General features: G+C 38.5%; 1 protein-coding gene across 6 annotated transcripts in view; it reads left to right on the top strand.

Moving 5' to 3' along the window:
- UNC79 (unc-79 homolog, NALCN channel complex subunit) overlaps nt 1-25,424 on the top strand; it is a 109,416-nt gene that overhangs the window by 3,411 nt on the left and 80,581 nt on the right. For 5 of the 6 annotated variants that reach the window (XR_011679137.1, XM_071426565.1, XM_071426567.1 and 2 more), the window contains exons 2-13: nt 1,984-2,104; nt 7,625-7,929; nt 11,353-11,523; nt 14,328-14,420; nt 15,706-15,761; nt 16,387-16,516; nt 18,047-18,111; nt 19,905-19,993; nt 21,151-21,191; nt 22,413-22,441; nt 23,501-23,727; nt 24,931-25,102. Coding sequence is in view for 5 of the 6 variants with exons in the window: in XM_071426565.1 (XP_071282666.1) it covers nt 1,984-2,104; nt 7,625-7,929; nt 11,353-11,523; nt 14,328-14,420; nt 15,706-15,761; nt 16,387-16,516; nt 18,047-18,111; nt 19,905-19,993; nt 21,151-21,191; nt 22,413-22,441; nt 23,501-23,727; nt 24,931-25,102 (1,499 nt within the window). In the remaining variant the exon portion in view is untranslated. The remainder of the gene's footprint in view (nt 1-1,983; nt 2,105-7,624; nt 7,930-11,352; nt 11,524-14,327; nt 14,421-15,705; nt 15,762-16,386; nt 16,517-18,046; nt 18,112-19,904; nt 19,994-21,150; nt 21,192-22,412; nt 22,442-23,500; nt 23,728-24,930; nt 25,103-25,424) is intronic. The other variant, XM_071426568.1, reaches the window with a different exon arrangement.

Below are 25,424 nucleotides of genomic sequence, written 5' to 3'. Positions count from 1 at the left end.
AGCCTCTGTAATGTGGAGTGAAGCACATCCTGCCCAGATGTTCCCAGCCCAGTGGTTTGGGGGCTGTCAGGAAGCAGTTATGGCTGCTCTCACACAGGATAAGCTCCTGCAGAGCACAGGTCGTGTGCCACAGGTCTACGTGGTGGCAATGTGAGTCTGTGTGACAAAATCCTGTTTTCAGTTGACTGAGGGAGAGGGGGAAAAGTCATGATTGCTTTTAGTTATTCATTAATTGTGAAGTAAAAGACTTAAAGATGAGGAAATATAATTAAAGATGCTTATGCATTTTTATGTGTTGCTTTTGCATATGCATTATGGCAGTGTCTGTGGTTGCATTTTTGCTTGCTGGTTTCACATAGACACCAGCCCTTCAGTCACATGATGGGCTTTCTCCTTGTGATGAAGCCAGGTAATATCATGAGGGAGACTTTTGTCTGTAGAAGCTTCACTTGCTGCAGGAACTGGGGAATGCCCTCCTTACAGCAGGAAATGAGTTAAAGAATGACCTTGGTTGGGTGCTGCAAGATTGGATTTCTTGTCATGCATTCAAGAAAACAGTTTTCTTTATTTGATGATTATTTGAGTGTTCCTCATTTTATGGATAATTGACTTGAAATTGTCAAACCTCATTTGTTGTGTGGCTGAAGGAATCTTTTATTTTCTGGATGTGAAAGTCCAGTGTGTACCGTTCCCTATACTGGCAAAAGGACTCTCAGTATCTCCAGCTGAGCCTCCAACAATATTTGCAGACACTTTGCTTTTGGTGCCTGTCCATCAGTCTTTTTCTGCAATATGGATACAATGTCACCCATTCTCATTCAATTTGCCAGTGTCACAGGAAAAAATCAGCTGAACAGTTCATGAATTTTCTAACTCAGCAGTGAGAGGCATAGCAATGTCTCCCAGGTAGTTACTACCTTTCTGTTCAGTGGTGGACTTAATGGTATTCATTCCTTAATAAAAGCCATTTGACCATGAGAATAAAACCAAGTATTGACTGATTACTTGTTTAGGAAGCATGATTTATCTTCCACACTGAAGGAACCCTGTAGAGGAGCAAGATATATCTTGGTCTAGTGACAGGCTGTTATAATCCGTATGTTTTAAGGGCTGAAAGAATTCAGAAGCTTCTCCCCTTTTAAGTGCCTGTTACAGTCTTGGTGCACTTTAAACAGGATGAAGGGTTCCCAGGCAGCTGTGCTTTCATGAGGCTGTGTCTGCAGTGCAGCATATCTGAGCAGCCCTCTGTCCCAGCCAGTGCACTCTCTCTCAGCAGAGTTGGTTCATCTGAGTGGAGCAAGAAGAGTTGTGTGTCTGTAGGTGTCCCTACATGAGACTGCTTGTGCTGTATAGGCAATGTAAGGCAGTGCAACTAGGAGGGGTCATAACTTTTTTTCCCAAACCTGAACAAGGATTCCTATTAGAAAATAAACCCACTGTTACTTGTAATACAACAAAAATTGGTTTCAGTGAAGGTGTACACCTGCTACTGCTCTTTGAAATCCCCTTATCTGCTTGATCACACAGGTCCTAAGACAAATAAACAGCAGAAACTTCACTCTTTTCATATCTTTAGTTCATTGCATAAAGTAAATGTATGGCCCAGTAAATCACCTAAGGTCTTTCTGTCTTAGCTTATATCTCTGCTTTGGCTGTAGAAATACTTATCTGTCTCACATGAACCTCCTGTGATCCAATGACTCATTCATTATAAATGACTCTTGAGATGCTTGGAGACATGGAAGAAGTGCAGAGTGGCAATATATATTTTTTAATTTGCTAACAGTAAGTTTGCCTAATACAGATACAGAAATTCACTTCCATGTGAATTTTACAATTTATTCAGTCAGAACAGAAGGAACAGAGAGATTTTTTTGAGTTTAATACTTAAAAAAAATATGGAAGAAACAGACATGTTTCTGTCAAAGTCTGCAGAAAGCCTAAATGAAAGTTTTTGTGTTTGTCTTTTTGTCTTTTATGTAGTTGCTTCCAAAATCCGTTACCTTCAAGAATACCACAACCGGGTTCTCCACAACATTTACCCTGTGCCCTCTGGAACTGACATTGCAAATACTCTGAAATACTTTTCTCAGACGTTATTGAGGTAAGTTCTGACTAATGCTCTTGAAGAAAAAAGAGCTAAAGAATTGTAGGGAATATCAATTGGCTTTGAATTGGTTGCCAGATTTAATGGGTCAATGGTCAGCCAAAAAGAGTCAGAGCACAATTTAAGAAAAACATGGTATGAACAAATCTCTTCAGTGGCTGTTGCCCAATTTGCCCAGTTAAGCCCCCTTACTGAGTGGCTGATTCTAGAATAAACTTGGTTGATTATGCATTTGCTTGGTCCTAACACTTAGCTGAACGCACAAACATGCTGAACTTGTGAAGAAAGGAGTTTGTGACCTGTCGAGTTTTAGATGTGTATAATCATGGCCTCCTTGACAGTCCTGGTGCCTCAGAATCCCAGAGTGGAGCCAGAGGAGCAAGCAGAACAAGCTTCTCACTGTGTTCAGCTCTTCTGGGTTCTGGTTCAGTCCCTTAGAGCAGCAGGAGCAGACACAAAGTTTGTGTACAGATCTGGATTTGGATGGTAACAACACATCAGGATTGTTCTGATCCAACATTTTTGATGTAGTCTAATGTTTAGTAATAATATATAGTGCTAAATACCACATGAATAGAGACTACATTATAAATAGGAAATACTATTCTTGTCTTCCAAAAAAAAACAATAGGAAAGAAATGTGAGACTTTATTAGGAATAATGTACATTCCACAGTGCTGCCTAGTGGATTCATGTTTCCACATTGTTTTTAAAATGGCTGTTGACCATGAATAGGGGATTTTTATCTGCTGGTTTTGGCTGGTACTAGTTTTCACATCCAGAAAAATGCAGTACAAATTGCATTTCTATGCATAGCTTCCTGATTTATACCTGGAAAGATTGTCCCTGCTGTCAAAGTGTAGTTTGGAAATAAAGCTAATTGCCTTATTTGAGGAGGAAACATTAACAGAATACAATTTACCCATATATTTGTACATATACTCCTATGATGTATACAAATTGAGAAGCAAGAATTTAAACTTGAGAGAATGACAACAGTTCATTCTAACATTTAAAGAGCCTGTGATACATCAAAATTTTCTTGTCCCTGTTTAAAAGGAGAGACACATAGACAGAAATAATTTTTAGTAGAATGTCTGTTCACAGCAAACTTGAAACCTCCTGTTTACTTTTGAAATTTCAAGTGCAAAACTGTTTGTTTCCCTTCTCATTTAGACTGTTGAGGAAACTTACAGCACCCAGTAGGACTTTTTTTGAAGGTTAATAAATTGAATTTTGTTTCATTGTATTGAGCAGTGGGAAAAAATGTTCAAAGAGTCACAAAAGATAATTCTGAAATGTATCTCTGTTCCCACATCAGGCTGTTATGATGGACTATTTGTACAACACACACTTAAATTGCATTTAAGTAAGATTATTTATGACAAGACAGCTTTTGCTTAAATACTTTGAGCCTTTAAGCTGTTAAAGCTAGAAAGTTGGACTTGATTCTGAACATTCTCTCTTTTAGCTGTAACTACCAAGTGCTATAATGAGATATGTTTCTTTTTGGTCAGAAGTTCATTGGGTCAGGATAGATTTACAATGATCTGCTTAAAGAAAGCATCTTTCTACCACTCTGTGGTCTTCTTGTATAATGTACAGCTGACCTGTCCTGTTGATAAATTCTTCACACTCCTGGAGCAGTGATGTTCCTGGGCTTACTGAAAAAGCTTTGTACCTAGCAACTATGAGAGCAGATCAGAAATCAGGGCAGCAATTGCACAATTTAGCAACTCCATTTGTTTTATTTCATATTCAAAATGGGACTGAACCAAAATCCTTTTGTTGATGATGCTGAACCCCGTAGGGCAGAAGTGATACTCATATCTGATACACAAATGGCTTTGTCCTTCATGATCTGGGATCTGATTAGCCCCAGAACTAAAAGGGTATGAGAAATTAATGTCAGGGCTTGGATCTAAATTTAAGTGGTCTGGGTTCTGATACTCAGGCAAGGTCAAATTCACATTCTAAACCCCTGTAACTGGGGAGTTTGAACTGTGGGTCAAAGGCTGAGTGCTATGGTTGAACCAATGTAAGTTTATACACTTGCTGATACTAAGAAAGAAGATGGATAAAAAAGCAAAACAACACACCCTGTATTTAGTGTGGCAGATGGAAAGAAGGAAACTCCCACCCACTGTGTGCAGATCTCTGGAAGATTTACCCTAAAACTAAACAGACTGGTTAAAAACCTTTCTGAAGAGCGTGTTCAAAAATTTATTTGAATATTTTGCATGCTGAGTCTCTTTTCTGCCTCCTACACTGAGACTCCATTGTACAAGGTTTAACATCAGTAATAGAAGTACATGGTGGAGAATAATCTTTCTGGCTTAACACAGAGCATGTGCAATGAATTTGTGCTGTTAGGGACAAACAATTATTGGTGAACATGTATAGTCATAGAAATAATGAAGGAATAGTCAGATAAATTCCACATAATGATTGGGTTTTACAGAAGCAGATTTTACTGTTTATTACACTTCTACCTTTCCCTGTTATGGACACGCTGACTGTGTTCTTTTCAGTGGGATGTGCCCACTGTTTTGAATCACATTCATATGTGCTGTCATTTTGCTGGCTAAAGATGGATTGCACAAGAGATTAATTTGCTCCTTTGCTCTGTATGCAACCTCCATAAATTACAAGCTCAGGGGTGGGGGGAACAGATGTGGAATGACTGAAAAAAAACCTCCTTATTTCTATAACAAACATCACATAAAATCACCATACACAATGCATAGCACATTGATTCATTTAATTCTTCTTTAGTTTTCTCTTTGGGAAAAGCATTTCTTTACATTACAGCATGAATTTGTTTCATGCCCTACTCATTTTCAGTGATTTCTCCCTCATTTGAGGAATGATCTAAGGCTTAATAAACATCCTGCAGAAAAGCTTGTTCTTTCACATTTTCCTGAAGAAAATTCTCCATATGTATTTCTAAGGAAAATACTTTCTGTGAGGCATAGTTATAAATGCCATGGTGGCTAATTAATGGTCATTGTGCTGCCTTGGTGAGATGTAATTCACTTGTAGGCATTTTAGGAAACCTGTCCAAGAGGGCAGTAATTGTGGCATAGATTTGCAGCAAAGATATACACATCTTGAAACAAGCCTTGGTAGCTTTGCCCCTTATTGCAGAGCAAGTTCAGTATGGAGTAAGTTCAGTATGGAGTTGTGATTTTCAGATATTCCAAATTCTCAGTACTTGGTTTGAATTGAACCAGAAGCAAATTGCTGTTGTATCTTGGTCCTTAGGGACCTCCTAGATTTTCAATTTTGACTCCTCTGTTTATTGCCTTTTGAAAACATAGGTCAGGCAAGAGCCTGGACATAAAATTGTGGGGTTTTTTAAATTTGTTTTTTAATAAATTTGGTGTGGTTCCATCTGGAATTGAGATCTCGTGTTATTGCTGTTAAACTAAAGGATGCCCTGATCAAGATAAAATAAGTGTGCTTTGGCATCTAATCCAGAGATGGGCCTGCAGCTCAGTGTAAAAAGAAAGGATTAATATCCTTTCTGGAAATAAGTGCACAAGGAGTGATGTTTTGGCAAGTAAAGAGATGGGTAATTGGTATTATCTGTTGGTAGACAAGAAAGGAATACAGTGTAGTACCTTCATATCTCTAAACATAAGCTATAAAATATGGCAAATGAACATCAAGCAAATTAGAAGGAATCAGCACTCTGATAATTCATTTTTAAAGTCATACTAGATCTTAGGTGATGTTCTGATAAAAGCATGACAGTGATCATGTTTCTCTTACTGGACATTGGGTAACAGAAACCAAAATCATCTGCCAAATATGTGAGGCACAATAAAAAAAAAGAAAAAAAAGTAATTTTATAAGACAGACTGTGTCTGTCATCTCTGACTGCAAGGGTGATGTGATAGTAGCCAAGTAGCCATGTCATAGTAGCCACTTGGCAAATAATTGTTTTTGTAAAAGTGTTTTTTATATATGGCAAATGAATGACACCTTCTCTTAGAAGCACCTTAGCAAGAGTTTGGCTTACTTGTGTAAATTGCTGAATTAACTGGGGGGTAAGATTTGCTGAGGTGATTATATGGTAGGGATTTCTGGACTGTTACAGAGAAGAGAGGTTTCCAGAAGTGCTCTCTCTTGATATAATTCTGCTCTACATGAGTCAGTGGAAATCTTAGTGCTATTGGCTTGTCTTTTATAAGTCTAACACTGACTGTGGGAACAGAGTTAAACCAACAGCAGCTGCTTTTGGAAATCCCAATGACTGAGAGGTGCAAAAAGGTGCTTAAAAAGGAAAAAAAAAGCATTGTGTGTGGGTTAATATATTTAAAAGGTGTATTATATTTTATAGGCACATATGGAGATTATGAACTAACCCTATAATTGCTTGATAACTAAAATATAACACTGCTTAAGTGAGAATTTATTTCTATTTAAAATAGTGGGGTTTATTTTTCAAATAAATTAGATTACCATGTTTACAACCATGTTTGCAACATTTTTAAAACTACATAACAAGCTGGTTGACGTATAGCCTCTATTTTGATTCCCACTAAATTATTTTTATTTTTTGAAATTATCTCTCCTTTAGTTTATAGTGAGTTATGTTGAATAATAACGTAAGTAACAGCAGGAGTGTATGGTAACATACTGTCTGATCTGCAGTTACATAATTGGTCTTGCTTGCTTAGCCCTTAGATTTTTGAAGGTAACTATTTACCCAAGGAGTGTTTGTATTCATAAAGCAAATTGTTTCCTCCCTAAACATGGGCAAAATTAAAAACACACATAAACAACCATTATCATTAGCTCACAAACATATGCTAAAGACCATCTACTATATATTATTTTATGACTTTTCCAAATGTAGTTTAGTTAACATTTTAGAAATATTATATTATTTCTAAATCCATGTGCCTGTTTAAACTTCATTATCTCAAATGATACTGAGTGAGTGGTCATGAAACAGTATCATAAAATACATACGGACATTATTTTAATGCAATAAACATGTGATTTTTAAGACTATCTTAACAAACACACATGTTTATTCTTTGCTAAAACATGTTTCTGCAAGTGCCACACCTATATTTTGCATGTTTTCAGTCAGTTGGCTCAAAAGATTATAGGGGGGAAAAAAGAAATCTCTCAAAATCCTCAGAATCTCAGAGCAAAATACCAGCCTATTTTGACACAGCTAAACACTTTTGATTCTTAGAATTTTTCTTAACTGTGAAACATGGGTAGGGCACTGAAACATGCATTTTTATATTTTTGCTCCTTATGAACCAGATAACACATGAGATGCAATGAATTTTTTCTAGATGTCAATTTTTAATTCTCTTATCTTGAAGCATGGAAGTAAATGGTTGCTAGATTTGTAGACATGCTGGTTTTGGTAGTGATTGCATCTTATGTGGGATGTATCTGGTCTTTTATTATTTGTTTTATAGTGTCATTTCAATGTAATGTGCTGTTCTTTGTGTCTTTGTTGTCTCTTTTTTTTCTTTGTCCCCCCAACAGCATTTTGTCCCGCACAGGGAAGAAGGAGAATCAAGATGCCTCCAATTTGACAGTGCCCATGACCATGTGTCTTTTTCCTGTGCCATTCCCACTCACCCCATCTCTAAGACCACAGGTCAGTTCCATCAACCCTACTGTTACTCGCTCCCTCCTTTACAGCGTCCTGCGAGATGCTCCATCTGAACGTGGCCAGCAAAGTCGTGATGCTCAGTTATCAGACTACCCATCTTTGGACTATCAAGGACTTTACGTGACACTGGTGACACTACTGGATCTAGTTCCCTTGCTACAACATGGGCAACATGGTAAGCAGGCCCTTGAATGATCCCAGTGCTGTGAATCCATGAGTGGTGCATATATCCAGTAGAAGAGATGGGCCTAAACTGACCTGGATCTGGATTTCAAATCTCCTGGGATGCATTTATATCCAAGTGTTCTGTTTGACTTTCTCAAATAAAGGATGTTTTTTTGCATAATGTGGATTTGGGTCTGAATTCTGAGGTTGTCTGATTTTTAGTGATGTGCTGGTGGTATGTAACTAAAATACAATTGTATGTAACAAAAACTACACATATGGGTGTAAAAATACCCAGATTTTTAACTTGAATCTACAGGGATGACTTCAATCTGTCTTTTTGGGGTGGGTCACTTAAAAATGCACAAAGAGCTTGCAAATGTGTATCTGGCCTATAAGAAATGCACAGATTGAGTGTTCTGGTGAAGGTCCATCTCTACACAGAATATAGTAGATATCTATTTGAAGAAAAAACTACAGTAATTGTGCTTTGAGATGGCTTAAAAATACTCCTGGGTAAAATAGATAGCAGCATCTCTGTCTGACTAAGAGAAAAACAATATTGTCTTATGTTTTAAATTAGCTACAAGTGGTTTTTGTGACTGTGTTATATTTGTATTGTTTTCCTTAAGTTCTGCTCTGCATCTGTCTGCCTTGTTAATCTGTTAGCTTTTCCATACTGGGATTCAGTAGCCCAGTATTCTCCCTATGTATTAGCCAATACTAATTTCCACTGTGGTATCATGATGTATTACTTACATAGTTCACTATGGGAAGATGGTTGTCTATCTGATAATGCTGCTGAAATTCTTCAGGAGGAAAGCTGTTTCTGTTAAGTGCAGAATTCCCTTTGAGCTGGCAGCAGTATGTTTGAATCAAAGACTGCTGCATGAGGAAATGGTATGATGCCCCAAAAGGAGGGCCTATAGCAAGATACAGATTTGTTGACTTAAATTCTTAGAAATGGTGGAGTTAATTATCAAAATACCTTTTCCTAAATAGATAACGTGGTGATGATTAACAATCAGTGGAAACCTGTAAAGAACAAATAACATCGGGCAAACATTTTTTATGGCAACACAGTGGCTCACCTTGTGTGGTTTTCCTGTCCCTAGTCACATTTTTGTTGCCATGCCATTTAACACCAAAAGGCAATCCTGGGACATGATCTCCACTTGAGTCAGGAAAATACTCTAGGAGTAATTACCAGTGACTTGGCAGCTGGAGGAGTATACTTGTGGGAAATCTTACAGGGCTCAGTGCTGGTTCTAGTGTTACTAAATATTTTAATTTTTTTACTTAGCTGATAGAATTTGGATTTACAAGTGTTATCAAGATGGTTGCTAGCATGTGCTTTATGTGAGAGATATGTGATTCAAGTAATTGTGGCAAGTTGCATTCTGTTTTGAAGTGTCTCCACAGGAGAAATGTAAAATACTCTGCTTAAGAGGGAAGTTAAAGGAAATAGAGGCAATACTAGCTTGGAAACCATACTGCAGAGAGCTCTGGGTGTTAACAGTGGATCAGAGAAGACCATAAGTCACTAACGTATAAATATTATTCTAGCAATGTGTAAACATTTTTTTTACGTACGAGGCACTCAAAGCATTATGTTTATTATTCTAGCAGCCCTAGTAAAGCCTCAGCTGGAGTAAAATTTTCATATTTGTCCATCTAGCTTCAAGAAAAACATGTACTGTTTGTGAAGAGTCCAGGAAAAAAACCAAGAGTGATTTGAGGTCTAGGAAATGTGAGCAGTGAGAGAAAACCAGAAAACATTTGATTTATCTAGCTTAGATAAAAATGGAAGGGAGATGTGATTATTGTATGAAAATACGTAAAGGTTGCTGTGAGGAGAAATAAACTAAACCAATCTATTAGTGGTTATAGTTGATCAGGATAAGAAGTTACACACTTAAATAGCAGCAATGGAAATTCTTTTTAATGAAAAATATTTTTATATGATAAGGATGATTAAGCATTAGGATGAATTGACAGGAGAAGGAGTGAACTGTCTTGCAGGTTTTTAGAACATTTTAGATAAATATGTGCCAGGAATAATTTGGTTGACTCATGCCTGGGGCAAGGGGAGATGGCTTGCTGTTTTGTATGGTTTTGTGTGCGGAGAATCAAATTTTGCAGTACAACTTGTTGTTTATTTCTTCCTCAGCTTAGTAATTGATTAAAAGACATACATATTTTTTTATCAGAACAGTCCGTGTTGTTTGGGTAAGTACAGCTGCTGTGCAAGGCAGTCCTGAGCTTTGGCCTGATCAGGTTGCACAAAAGTGTATTTAGCTGGTGGGTATGTATTGCAGGAGGGTGAATATGTATTGCAGGAGGAGCACTCTGTAGCATGGAGGGTCTGCTTAGACTCTTGCATGGAAGGCTGGCCAGAACCACTGAAATGGGCTGCCACTTTTAATTTTTGCTGTGACCCAAGATGTTTACAGCTACAGATCTCTGTGCTTTACAGAGACAGTTTTAATTCACACCAGTTGTACAGGTGAGACTGAAGGCCTGTGTATGTACTTAGGGCTAGGGAATAATTAACAAATTAACTAACAATGCAGGAGAAAGGCCTTCTGATGTGTTTGGATCATCATGCAGGTTCATACTCAGGCTTCACTGAGTGCTGTAACCTTTGTCAGAGGGTTATGGGCACCAGCTCACTTTCTCATTTGGGAGAGAGTATCAAGATTATTCCACAGTGCCCAGATACACAATAAACTGTGCCTTCCCTTTGGATCTAAAGTGTTGCACAGTTATTAAGTATCCTTTCCAAAGAGTTACAATATGTTTTATTAGAATAAGTATAGAAAATCTTGATAAATATTCCTATCCTTTTAAGCTCTGGCTGCTTTTAGCCTCAGTGGTTTCCCTGGAAATCAAAATCTGTAGTTTAATCACATGTGGTTTGAAAAATACAATGACACTTCCTGTAGTCAATATATGTGAGGTATTTTGCAGAACTCTTGAGGGTAATTAAGATAAAGTTCTTATTTTATTATGACTGATAAAGACTAGAATGATTTTTGCAAAATCTGGCCTTCAATACAATGTGCATTTCAAATTCTGCTTCTAGTAACATCTCTGCTTAAATTCAAGCCATTGTACATTAATATTAAGCCATTGTACATTAATATTATTAATATCAACACTGATTTTAACTGAGTATTTTATAGGCTGTAGCTTTCATATTCCCTTCAGACTCTTTGGAGGAGTGTTCAACAGCTGTTTCCCTCTGTTTAGGAGGGACATAAAAATTGAGGGTGAACTCACTTGTCTACAGTGATTGTCTTTCCAAATTACTTTGAGAGGAAAGCTGGAATTAAAATATAATTAATTATTTTAGTTTTGTACGTAGAAAGTACATAGTCATAATTACATTTTCATTGTAATGATTCTATATTTCTTTCATTTTATTCAACAGATCTTGGCCAATCAATTTTTTACACTACTACATGCTTACTTCCTTTTCTCAGTGATGATATTTTGAGTACTTTACCCTATACAATGATTTCAACATTAGCTACCTTTCCTCCATTTCTGCACAAGGATATTATAGAGTATCTCAGCACATCTTTTCTGCCTATGGCTATATGTAAGTAGAACTCATTCTAGTATTGTTCTCTCTTGGCACATAACAGTATCAGACTGTACGAGTCAAAATTTGATCTGTCATAGAATTGTAATGGAACATCAATCTCCTTACATAAAATAATTTCATGTGACTATTTTCAAAGGGAAATAGCTCTATAATTTTTATTTATTTATTGCACAGTGTTTTGGCGTGAATTCTTCCTTCCTTTAAAGTGTGAGGTTTATTTTAAAAATCACTGTTTTCAGACTCATAGAACTTTCAGTGCCAGCAGTGGGAGTTGTGAATACAGAATCAATGGGCAAACTGCTCCTGAAATAATAGATGCAATAGCAGCATGCATAATTTTTGCATCTGGACTGTATCTGGATGTACAAATATGATTTGTCTCAATGTGATGATGATGTGGTGATTTTCTGGTTTTCTCCCTCTCTGCCTTCTTGTCACTTTCTAAGTTCTTTACTAAATGGCTGTGCCTGTAATGTCTCCTATCCATAACAGTTAGGACTGAATCTGATGGTCCCTGCCTTTTGTCCTCTTCTTTCTTTTTACTTCCCCTCTGTGAAAATGTCATGTGATTACATAACGTGATAGTCCCTGCTCAGTGTGGCTCTTGAGGCATGTTCTGAGTGCTTATCCACGTACCTGACAAAAAGCTTGATGGGACTTCAGCAGTAGTGAGAAATGTAACCATTTTCTGTAGAGAGAATCATTAGGGTCAATATTAGGTCAGTTTTAACCAACAAGCCTTTTACTGTGTGTGACCAAACGCTGGAACAGCTTTCCAGGGCAGTTGCAGATTCTCCATCCTAGCAGATGCTCAAAACACAGTTTGCCCTGGATATCTGCTCTAGTTGGCTTTGAGCAGAGGGATTGGCCAAGATGGTCTCCAGAGGTCCCTTTTAACATCAACCATTCAGCGATTTTGTGAGAATGTCTCTTCCTTACCTCTATATTCCCGATCTTTGTGGAAAAACATGAACAACTTTTGTACAGAGATCAAGAGTAATGTAATTTAAGCATGCAGAAGATGCTGAAATAAGTATAGTCCAGTGTTTTGAGATTAATATTTAATACAAATTTATCATGTGTATTTTCTGACCAGTCAATGATCTTGGAAGAGTCCCCTAACTCTCCTGGAGCTCAGTTTTCTCATGTAAATATTCATTTTTAGTACATCCTAATGAGGTTTTCTGTATTAACTTTGACACATTTAATGACAGTGTGCAAATCAAAAGTGCTAAGATATATTTCATATGAATGTGCAATAGGTCCTCTTTGTGTTGAGAACAGAATTTTGAATTAAACAACTCCTTTTCCCACTGCTGGAACCTGTTAAAGAACAGCTGAAGGTGGTAACTTACCCTGTCTGTCCTCAGATCTGTAGAACTGTACCTTAGAATAACTGTTTGAGTCAAATCCTTGGTTTACTTAAATAGATGCTGTTCCCCAACTGCCCTGATAGAGATTGTATCCTTGCATTTGCATTTGTCATGCTGGCTTTCTTCTCTATCTGTTTTGGTGAGATTTCTGTATGAAACCAGTCTGCTGCTTTTTAAATTTACTAATCTAGTACTGTGTCCTACTTTTTTGCTGATGGCTATATTTAATTGCCCAGTTAGAGCTGCTGAGTATTTTTCAATTTAAATCCATAAAAGTACACCTTTCTGTAATAATTTGGGGGCAATTATTTGTCTGGATAACATTAAAAAATAAATGAATTAAGTGCAGTGAATGTAATGGTAATGTTGGGTCATGTGGAGAGCAGAAAGGGAGAAATTCTCCATTTTCTCTTCTCTCCATCATTTCTATTTGAGTGTTCTTTTAATTAGTCTCCTTGTCTTTCCCTGCTGGGAATTATATGCTCCTTTGCAAGGCAAGTGCAGAACCTTTCCTTCCCTTAGCCTTTAGTTCTGATTCAAACCAAAAGGGAGGATGCAAGAGATTGTCTAAGCAGTTGGAAAGCCAGATGGGAGGGATGAAAACAGCTCGCTGAGCTGGTAGCTACAGTTCTGTGCTTCTATCCCAAATGCTTGGTATTTGGGTCCTGGCAGCCAGGCTTGGGGAAGTGCTGAGAGGGTGGAAAGATACTTGTGACTTCTCTGTGTAGGAGCTTGCCTTCAAGGCCATGTTGCCATGTAAAAGTTCTGCAGGGTTTTTCCAGATATATACCATTTAATAGTAACCACTTCATGGGAGACCAGGAGGAACTCAAGCCACTTCCTGTGTGAGGTGAAAGATCCTGAGGTAAAAGAGAGTCAAGTGCTGCTGTTCAGCATTATCTCAGCCCAGTTCACATAACCATGGGACTGATGTTTCTGGTCTGCAGTTAGAACTTGAGCTCTCAGCAGATGCTCCTTGAGGAGTAATCTGTGCCCTTCACCAGCAGCTATCACCAGCCCCAGCCCTTCCTCAGCCTCAACAGCAGGCTTTCCATTTCACCCTCCAGTTCCTCTTCACCCTTCCTACAGTCCAAGGCCTAGGTGCACTTGGCTGCACAAGTGATGTTATTTTGACATGTACAAGTGATATTATTTAATTTGTGGGTTCTGAAGGAGAGAGCCTGAGAAGGCAACTGGTTGATGCAGTTTAGGGATGAAGTTGCACTGATCTGGAAAACCAGGTGTGTGCTCTGTGAATCAATACCTAGGCATCTTTCTCTTCCACTTTTTTTTTTTTTTTTTTGGTTTTCATGACATGGCACCTTAGGAATTTTATCTGCATGAGTTGGAATCAGTTACATGCTATTCTCACCTGATTTTCCTATTACAATAGAAAATTTATTTATTTTTTCCTTTTTATTTAAGTGGGATCTTCAAAACGAGAAGGTGTTCCAGCACATGTCAATCTGTCTGCATCATCAATGCTGATGATTGCAATGCAGTACACATCAAACCCAGGTATGTGTAAACATGCAACATGGTATCATTCATTCTGAAGCTATCAGTCAGGAAGTATTGTCAAATGCCATCAGAAAAATTTTCATTATGGGGAAAAACTGTGTCGTTTTCCAGCACAGGATGAAAATTATTTATTTTAGTCAAAACTGAGATTTCTGAGCATCATGCTGGTAATAATCCTTATGTAGATAAGAGATCTCTTTGTGATGGAGAAATAGGATTTGGTCCAGGATTGGAGACCCTGATCTACTCACGTTTGACATGAGAATATAGTGCTGATATATATAATGTCAGTGTTGGAGAGAAATACCACTTACCTTGACTACAGAAATTCATAGTAACTGTCTTATACTATGATTCAAATATCACTGAATTCACAACTGGTGCTGTTTTACTAAAGAAGACAGGTAATGCTGGCTGCAGGCTTAATGGAACCATAATGAAATTAAATGTAATTAGGAGTATCTAAAAAAAAGTGAGGCAGTCCCTGTTAAACGATTGGGATCTCATAACCAAATTGAAACAATATTTAACCCCAGTGAGCTGTTACATTGCATAATCATCAGCTGTCAAATATCTCCTGTCTTATGTGAATGGGTAGATGGTGTGTGTGGAGGAGCCCCACACTGCATTGTGTGAGGAGTGTCACATCATCCTAACTTGGTTCACACAAGTAAATAAAAGCAGAACACCATTTCTAAAAGCTGCTTGCAGAAGTCAGGTTTTCTTTCATTAAATGTTCTGTCTTTGCTTTTTTTTGTGATTTCTGTGTTGAAACTGTCAGAGAACAAGTGGCCCTGTGATTTTTGGGAAGTCAGACATGTAAAGTAGTTCACTTGGCTCTCATGTTTGTTTGATACAGAGTGGCTCCTATAGCCTCTTGATATGTGGGAATAATATATTGTTACATGTGACTTCCATTGCTGCCTCAAGATGAATGACAAGATACCCATTTACACTGTGACAGAGGGACAAAGTTCTAGTGAATCAGCAGGTATTTTTCAACTGGATGTGTTTGAAAAAGGTCTCCATTGCTGTGCAAAAAGCTGTACCCTCATGGTAATCATCTTCCTGAATTTCTTGACAGAAAGAAGTTACTAATATTCAGTTTCTTATATTTTGTGATGTCTCTTGGAGCATTGATTCTTTAGCAAGCCCTTTAAAATAAAAAATATTTGAATGAGGCATAGAGTTCTGGATGGACAAAGCAAAGCCAATCAGCTGATTATGTAACTTCTGTAGTTTCCATGTCCATGTTAAGTCTATACTGTCTTTTCTCTCTCAGTGTATCACTGCCAATTATTGGAATGTCTCATGAAATATAAGCAAGAAGTATGGAAAGTAAGTTTATGATCATATATACGTTGTGGAAATGACTGTGCTTGGGTAGTAATAAGAACCAGATGGCTTGGAAATTGAACTGACTGTATGCCAAGAAATTGTAAATGATCTTTATATCCAGTCCTCCCTCTGGATTATGGAGAGGAAGGTCCCTCTAATTTTTGGTTTACAGAGGCAGTTCCATGTTTTATAGAAACCAGCTCTGTTTCCTAAGTACTATGTGGTTGTGGCTCCAATGAGTGGAAATTTTAATAATGAGCAGGCTTCTCAATTCATGTGGGACTGGACTTTTATGAGAACTATTTGTGAGTATTGTTGTCTGAGTCTGCTCTGAATCTGGTTTATTTATCTGTATCTCACCTCTTTGCTCCATGACTAGACAGAGAATTCATTTTGCTCTGTTAGTGCACTGTGGGATGGGTGGTTGCTGTTGCATGCTCGGATCAAACTCAGAAGCATTCAAGTTGGTCATCTAATCTGTCTCTAAGAGCATACAAAGGAAGTTTCTTAGGGCATGAAATGTGTTAATTTTGTGTGTTCAGCTGTCTTTGAACAGAAGTGCAATATATTGAATTGCGGTGTGTTCCCTTGCAAAAATGAACATTTTGTACATGTCTTTCCTTAGGATTTGCTATATGTAATAGCCTATGGACCATCTCAAGTTAAACCTCCAGCAGTACAAATGTTATTTCACTATTGGCCCAATTTAAAACCCCCTGGGGCAATCAGTGAGTACAGAGGACTTCAGTACACAGGTCAGTGCAGCTGGTTTTGTACAGGCCAAAATAAATAATGAGAAGTGTTAAAGTCACATTTTTACAGTTCTATGATGTATTTGATGCTTTTTGTTTGATAAATTGTACATTCATAACAATATGCGATATCCATTTATCTGCATTTTCAAAACATGTAATGAAAAATAGAAACTCAGATAATGGCTAGTAAATATGTTGTCTTCATCACAATATTAACTAAACCTGAATAGGAGAAGAAATAAATATCATGTTTGTAACAAATAGTCTGTGAAACTGCTGCCTGGGCCTCCCAACAGTTCTGGTTTATGTTTCTTTCAATTATTGCTTTGGTTGCTTTTGTTGTGTCAGCTGCTAACACTGCTGTTGTTGCTAAGACTTCTTATCTGGCTGTTACTGTCAAAAAAAGTCATGTGATGTCAGGTGCAGTTAGTACAATGGATAAATTCTCAAGGTTATAGGATGAAAATGGGGGACAGTCAGGAGTGCAGCTGGAGTAGGTTCATGGTACAAAGTCCTCTGTCTGCCAGACTCCCCAGAGATACTGATGGGATAGTGCTGCTACAGGGGTGACTGTCCAGCTGCAACTCATTGCTTTTCCTGCTTGTCTGTCTCAACCTTTTTCAAATAATCTCTGTCATATGACATAAATTTTGTTCACTTTTAAAATTTCTGGACCAGAATGTGACATTTTAAATTATGAAAATCAAGGATTGGAAGAAACCTTAGAAGACCCCTAGACCAACTCAAGTGCAGCCTTAATGTTCCCAGTAGAAGTTTGTCTGACCTGTTCTAAAGCCTTCCATTGAAGGGTTGATAAATTTTCTTGACTATTTAGAAAAAAAATTCTTCATGTACTGCTCTGCATCACTTTTTCCACGCAAGCAGGTCTGTAAACTAATCATGATAGTATTCTTTTTGATAGTATTCTTTTTGAACTAGTTACTAGTACTGGATAGACTGGGCTTTTTCCATTATTTCTAAGTTTTTTGTTAATATATCCCAGAATGGGATGAGTATTATCTGCAGTTACATGGTATTTTGACCTGGGGGCATCCTGTAGAGCATCCAAGTGATGCCATTTGAGCATCCCTTTGTTGTTTACTTCTTGTCATTACACAGCCAAGGCTCCTTCTGTCACTGGACTATTTTTCCTTTGTCCCAGCTGTATTTTCATTTTGTCTGGGAAAGTAACTGAATTTACTCAGCTACTCCTACCATCTTGCTCCTGGAGTGGCAGGATAGTTAATTATTTCAAGATGCTGGTGAGATCTAGAAGAGTCTGCAAAAGGAATGTCTGTGTCTTTTTCCATTTTCTCACTGGATCCATGGTTCATTTAATTATATTGTAAATAAGTCAGGAGGCAGGTATATTCAAGATTGTTTATTGTAATTATTAAGCTTCATGAGGAATGGCTATTTGTATCATACTCATATTTGTAAAGAGGCTCTTGTTCTCAATTGAGACTGCTAGACAGAAAGAATATAAATGTCTCTTCTCATTTATTAATCAGCCACGTTTTGGTTTTGCAGCCTGGAATCCTATTCACTGCCAGCACATTGAATGCCATAATGCGATTAACAAACCCGCTGTGAAGGTACTGCTGTTGCTTTAGGGGCCAAACCCAGCTCTCTGGGACAGGGGAGGTTGTACTCCCACCCCAGCCATGAGCTGTGGTGGTGTGCAGGTGACCAAAAGCAGGTGCTTGGGGAGCAGCAAAGCCTGTTGGCACCAAGGGGCCACACCTTTGGGAATATGTTCTTTGGCTGCCTAAAGCGGAATGAGGTTTTTCCTGCAACTACAGTAGGAGATCTTGGAATTAAACATGGTGATGGTTGTAGAGTACTTTATAGAATTCTAAGCTGGCTCCTGGCTAATCCATGTAAATGTTTTCCTAGACACACACATAAATGTGTATAAATATGTGCACAAATATTACTGTATACAGGAAACATTACTTCAGTTCTGTAGGTACATGTTCACCTTGGTATTTTGATTGAGCTCATACAATACACCTACTCTGGTTATGATCCTTTGCTTGGAATGTGTCCTAAAGCAAATAGCAACAAAGCTTTACTTACCTTTTCTGCAGCTCTCTTTGAGGAAGGTAAATTGTTTCTTTACTGTTTATAGGCATAGTAAAAATGAAAAAGCTTTAACCAGGCTCACAGAACAATTTAGTAGCAGAGGCAAGAACAGCAGCCCAAGTCCAGAACATACTGCAGTTAGGTGTACTGATTAATTAATTTGTATCCATTAAATATGTAGGTACAATCAATTTCCCTGGCATCAATTTGTATACTAATATAATTTCTTTAGTCAAAGAGTTCTGCAGTGAGCCTTTCCCACAGGCTGTGCTAGGACATAATGATGGCACTTATCTCAAGAGTCCTGCAAGGGACCACCTTCCTGCCCACTCCAATCATTCTCAATGATTCCTTTCTCACAGGAAAAATACTGAAAGGTGCTTCATGTTGTAGTGGTCACTAGTTCCAGGCTAATAATACAATAGAGCAAAATATTAAAAAGTACAGTTTAGAGCTTTGCAGATTAAGCACATGAATATTTTTGAGTGATACTGTTAACCAAATTTTGACGGAACCAGTTTTGATCAGTCATCACTCAGAAAAATGCAGCCTAAATTGATGATTTGGTTAACAAAGATGAGAAACAGTCAAAGAGATATTTGTCTTTATTTACAGTTTTGCACTCCATTGGAATAAGAGTGATCAGAGTGGTTAAGATGTAGTGTACTCATACTACTGTTCAGTGTTTCCTTTGTAGTACAAAACACTTGAACAAATGAGGATGGAACTGGCTGTTAACTGTAACTATTTTCTGTAATTGACTTATGTGGAAGATAAAAGCTAATGCAAGACAAAGTCTGGACCTATGTTGCCAAGGGAACTGTGAGTCTTTGTTCTGTCACTGCAGTTGTGCTCTATACTTGAAAACTGTGACGACTGAAAATTAGATTTTGCTGGAAGAGGCATTTTTGAGATAGAAAAATCTAGACCTTTCCATTACCTTGTCCATTACCTTGTCCTGAACAATGGATCCTCTAAGTGCTGTCTCTTTGAGGACAAAATAGTAGCAGTGTATAGTGAATATGTGATGTGAGTATATAACAAAACGTACTTGTCTTTCAGAAAGTGATAATATTGGTACTGCAATATGTCCTATATTTTTGCAGGCTCTCACATCCCTATCTTTGTTAGAAATAGTTTGAGATCTTGTACACCACATGCTGAGTATTTTCTTTCATTACTGAATACTCTTAACACATATCAAAGCTGTGTTACATTTTATGTCCTAGCATTAACATGTTGAAATTTTTCAGCAAGCTTCAATGAACAGAGATGTTAATCCTTTTCCTTCTCCGTGTTTCAGATGTGCATTGACCCATCCCTGTCTGTGGCTTTGGGTGATAAGCCACCTCCCCTATATCTTTGTGAAGAATGCAGCCAAAGAATTGCAGGGTAGGTAAACCAAAAGCTGGAAATTGATAAATACTGTCAGACTCTATAACTCTGGAGGTTTGCTTTTTTGGAGTATGATTTGCATATAATTCATATAGGTAAATCTGTTGAAATATGTGGAGCACACTGCCACTCAATATGAATAAGGATTACAGATATTTACATGATCAGTATTTGCACCTACCTTTAAACAGAGCTTTTAATTTGAGATCTGTGAAAGAATAGATACTGTGGGATGCATTGACTATTATAGGGAAACCTCATTAATGAACCAGCTTATGCTTATGGAACATTTTTGTCCTCATCCATTAGTTGTCATTTAAAACCAAACATTCCAGTGAAAGTTCTTTTACAGAGCTTTCACTAATGTTTTGTAACATGTATTTCAGATTAGTCTCTAAGATATACCATGAAGCAGCAGAGATCAAAGAAATTGATCCAGGATTGGCCAGTACTTGGAAGGAATGTACCATGAAATAAAATAACCTCACTTTGTTTCCATTTTTGGTTGTCTTTTTTACCTTTAAATTGCTACTTTGGTTTGCATTAATATACAAAATCTACTGATACTTCCAGTCAGTGCCAGTCCTTACTTCAAATGGACAAGTTTACAGGTAGTTCAGAGCCTAAAGAGTGTTTTTCTCCTCAGTTTCAGACAACTTTAAATCACACTGGCTGTGGGAAAAGCAACTACATCTCACCTTAGGTTTTTAAGTCATCATTGAGTTAAAACTGCAGGAAAAAGTAATTGAATTTGGTAGAAGCATAGCTTCTAAGGACACACAGAGAAAACAGTACTGGTACTCTGGTTTCTTTTCTACATTCATCTGCTATTCTTCACTACCATTTCTTATCTGTCAGACTTTCAGAGGACACTCTCTTTTAATTTGATAAATTTAGGTCTCAAAAGTCATTTTGAAAACCTTGAACATGGTGACCAACATCATCAAAGTGGTAATTTATGGTAAGACAGCACAACCAAGAGATGTTATGTAAAGCAGTCTGCAATTTATAAAATTACATTTAAAAAAAGCAGCTTCAGAATAATGGCATTCCAACCACATTGATTTATCTAAATTTCCTCTGTACAAAAATAAATCCGTGTATATATATATATATATATATAAAGAAAGCTAATTATATATACATTTTTACAGGGATCACAGTGAATGGTTGATTGATGTTCTTCTGCCACAAGGTAAGAGATATTTTAAGGGTAGGTACAAACTGATCATAATTGTACAAAGCTATGCTGTATACTGTATTACTTGAACTGCTGCATTCTGTTCAAAAGTGTTGGTTTTTTTTTTTTATTTAAAGTAGTTTGTACTTAATGCTGCTTAATGTCCTTAAAGTACTATGAAGAATTGACTAATCCTCTATCTGAAATACTATGCAACTCTCTATGTGTGAGGAAACAGAAACAAGTGAACAGATTTTCAAATCTTGACGCATTCACAATTGGAGCCAAGTTTTTTAAAAGTACTTGTGTCCTACAGTGCTGTCCAAAAAATGGGGCTAGTTCTTCCAGTAACCTGGGTCTGATTTGAAAGCCCTAAAAGCTGCTGAAAATCTGTAACAAAGACTGCAAAGGATCTCAGAAAAGGACATAAAATATTTTTTGATGGTCCAGTCATTGATCCAATTATTGTCCTTTGGCCAGTGAGAAAACCTGATATTTTGTTATCTACTAGAATGCAGACAAAGTGTGTTGACAGACTAGTCAGCATATTATCTGAAACAATCCTTCCAGGGATAGAATGAAGACACTGCTTCTCTCCTTGCTTTGCAAACTGAAAATTCTTAAGCAGTTGAGATTTTCTTGCTGTTTGCTTTTAGTTGAAATGTTACCCAGATAAAGAATGTTTTATTTACTTAGGGGAAGCACATTTTCTTAATCAGCCCCTTAAACTTACTGAATCATATGTTGCCACGGCAACAGATCAAATAGCTACTGCTTACAGGTTGAATCTGCAAACATTTCACTCTGAAATTATGGGCCAGACATAGTGTCTGTTTTGGCATTGTTCATCCATATTCATTACTCTTATGCCAAGAGCTTTCACAAGTAGTGTAGGCCCACCTGAGCCATGTCTCCTGCAGCATGCCACAGTTGTGTGTGCAAGGTGTGCTTTTACAAGTCTGCCTGTGAGGCAGCAGCATAAGCAGAAGGAGGAGGGGTTGCAGAGCCCACCACACTTAATGCACCAAGGCTGTTATTGTATTTCAAAGTAGAAATAGCCACAGGCCTAAGTGTATAGTGTCCTCGCTTCTGCAGGCTTAGGGGTTTCAGTAGTAGCTGGAAACACAAGTTCAGCCCAGAGACTTCCTTGCAGGGTGTCCATTTTCCCTTGGCTGCCATAGTAAACTACAAAGGTCGTCACTTTGTGTTCATGTTTTGTATGCCTTCCCCTTACAGCTGAAATTTCTGCTATATGTCAGAAGAAGGTAAGATTCAGCCATTTGTGTGATGGGGCATGATTTGATGTTGTGTGTAATGTCATTCCATCGCTGTATAGTACGTTCTTCTTTGTACCATTCCAAAATTTCACAATTTATCCATGAATGCATTTATTGGTGGATGGAAATAATTCAGCAGCAGCAGGTTTCTTTTTGTTAAAACTGATAATCTTGATTTGAGTTGTAGGTTTTAGTTTAAGTGGCAATTAGTAAAGCAATCCAATTATGCAGTTGAGCTCTGTTTGTATTCTATAACTCTGCTTTATGAAGAGGATAGAACAAGAGATGAATTTTAAATTTAAGTGTTTATGTATCTTCTCATGTCCTTGAAGTCCTGGATTGATCCTAAATTGGGCAAAAATCAAACTGTAAAATGTGTATTTTTAAAAATACATGGAAAATCTTTAGCGCTTGGCTCTGAAAAGGTTGCTGACAAAAAGAATCTGCTCGCAGTACATATCAGCTAATGTGTTTTGATAAGACTTTTATAGCAAAGGATACAGTGTATAACATATTCCAGTTCTCAGGTGGCAAAGAAAGTTTCTCTGTGGGCTGGATTACTAGGTGGCAGAAATTTCAGGTGCTTATTTCAAAGGCTTGTACAGTTTCCTATGATAAGGCAGGTTCTTACATAGCATAAACTGTGGCATGGTGGCACCACTTTTTTGCACTCCTAAGGATCTGCCTGTTGCTACCTGTAACTTAAAAAGACCTTCTGAAGCATAAGCAGGTGTTAAGAGAACTGCTGTAAAATTTAGAGATTGCTCTAAGTCAGGACGTTGAGGTTGATGATTTAAATGTCAGTTTGGTGTTTCAGAAGAGGAGCAACTGTGACATTTAAGTCCACACTCAGCATTTAGTCCTGAGCTTGTCTTTCTGGAAGGTCAGTGATGTTTGGCATCAGGAGGTTGCACACAGTTGTGCTTAGACAGAGTGATTTTGGAAATTGCCAACACTTGAGCCAGCTCCCTGGTGATGGCTCTCATCCCTGCTTTCAGTTCCATTTCCCGATAACCTGTGGCCTGACAAACCCTTTTTTATTTCCAGAACTGCAGCTCCCACGTCCGAAGAGCAGTCGTCACATGCTTCTCGGCGGGCTGCTGCGGCCGCCACGGCAACCGGCCCGTGCGCTACTGCAAGAGGTGCCACTCCAACCACCACAGCGAGCTGGGGGCGGCCGCAGAGACCCACCTGTACCAGACCTCACCGCCCCCCATCAACACCCGCGAGTGCGGCGCCGAGGAGCTCGTGTGCACCGTGGAGGCTGTCATCAGGTACTGTGAGCCATGGGTACGCGAGGCAGGACCAGGCCTTGGTGTCCATATTGCAGCTCATGTGCACTGTGGAGGCTGTCATCAGGTTATGTGAGGCAAGGACATGTGAGCAGGATCAGGCCTTGGTGTCCATATTGCAGCTCATGTGCACTGTGGAGGCTGTCATCAGGTAATGTGAGCTGTGGGTACGTGAGCAGGACTAGGCCTTGTGTCCATATTGCCTGCAGATCTTGTGCACAGGTGGATTTTAGTTTCACTGGGATAATTGGGGAGTAGACACTGAACTCCTGCTGCTTTAGCAGAGAGTGGCTCAGCTGGGGACACTGTGGCTGGACAGTGTTCAGGCGGAAAGGGACCTGGGGGTGCTGGTCAACAGCCGGCTAAATATGAGCCAGCAGTGTGCCTTGGTGGCCAATAAGTACAATGGCAAGGAATTGTACAAGGCCAGCAGGAGCAGGGAGGTCATTCTTCCCCTGTACTTGGCACTGGTGAGACCACATCTTGAGTGCTGTGTCCAGTTCTGGGCCCCTCAGTTTGGGAAGGACGTTAAGATGCTTGAGCGCGTCCAGAGGAGGGCAACGAGGCTGGTGAGGGGCTGGGAACACAAACCCTGTGAGGAACGTTTGAAGGAACTGGGGGTGTTTAGCCTGGAGAAGAGGAGGCTTAGAGGTGACCTTATTGCTCTCTACAACTTCCTGAAGGGAGGTTGTAGACAGGTGGGGGTTGGTATCTTCCACCAGGCAGCAACTGACAGAACAAGAGGACAGAGTCTCAAGCAAATCAGGGAAGGTATTGGTTATTAGGAAAAATAAGATAATAAATATTCCTAATAGGATATTAGGAAAAAATTTTTCACTGAAAGAATAATAAAGTATTGGAATGCTCTTCCCAGAGAGGTGGTAGAATCACCATCTCTGGATGCATTTAAAAAACGACTGGACTGGCACTTGGTGCTATAGTCTAGCTGAGGTGTTAGGGCATAGGTTGGACTTGATGATCTTAGAGGTCTTTTCCAACCTTTTAATTCTGTGATTCTGTGAGTGTTGTCCTGATGAGAAAGTCAGCCTGGAATCCTAGGATTTGATGTTATTTTGTTTCAGGAAAGTGATGACATCATATGGCTAAATGTCTAGTTACTCTTGATTAGATACCTGTATCCACTGCAGGGAAGGTGCATTCACTGACCACAGGCTTGTTTTATAGCTTGCTGAAAGAAGCAGAGTTTCATGCAGAGCAGAGGGAGCATGAGCTCAACAGAAGGAGGCAGATGGGCCTCTCCTCTTCCCATCACTCCCTGGACAACACAGACTTTGATAATAAAGATGATGACAAGCATGACCAACGCCTCCTGAGCCAGTTTGGAATATGGTTCTTGGTAAGAAATTCTTGGTTTTTTCTCTCTTCGTGGTTGCCTCCCCTTTACTTTCTGAAGTCTGTTTTGCCTCTATTTTTTCCCACACTTCTTGGCTTTAGTTGGAGACATTCTGAATTGTAAGCAAGAATTTGTCCTGTGAAGCTGTCAGACTTGGAGATTTCATAACTAGTTTGGGTGGAGCTGCTGACTGCCTCTGAGTCTGCTACAAAGTATATAAAAGAATTATTCACTCTCAGGTTTTTAATTGACTTCTGTTTGCTTCTGTTCACAAGTGCCCCTGGTGAGTGCCATTTTTTTAATTTTAGAAGGCAGTCCTCTAAAA

Source organism: Agelaius tricolor, unplaced genomic scaffold (genome assembly GCF_023055355.1).
Source record: "Agelaius tricolor isolate 1412-34295 unplaced genomic scaffold, bAgeTri1.0.p SCAF_5, whole genome shotgun sequence".
NCBI lineage: Eukaryota > Metazoa > Chordata > Aves > Passeriformes > Icteridae > Agelaius > Agelaius tricolor.
This window is presented reverse-complemented; position numbering and strand designations above follow the sequence as displayed.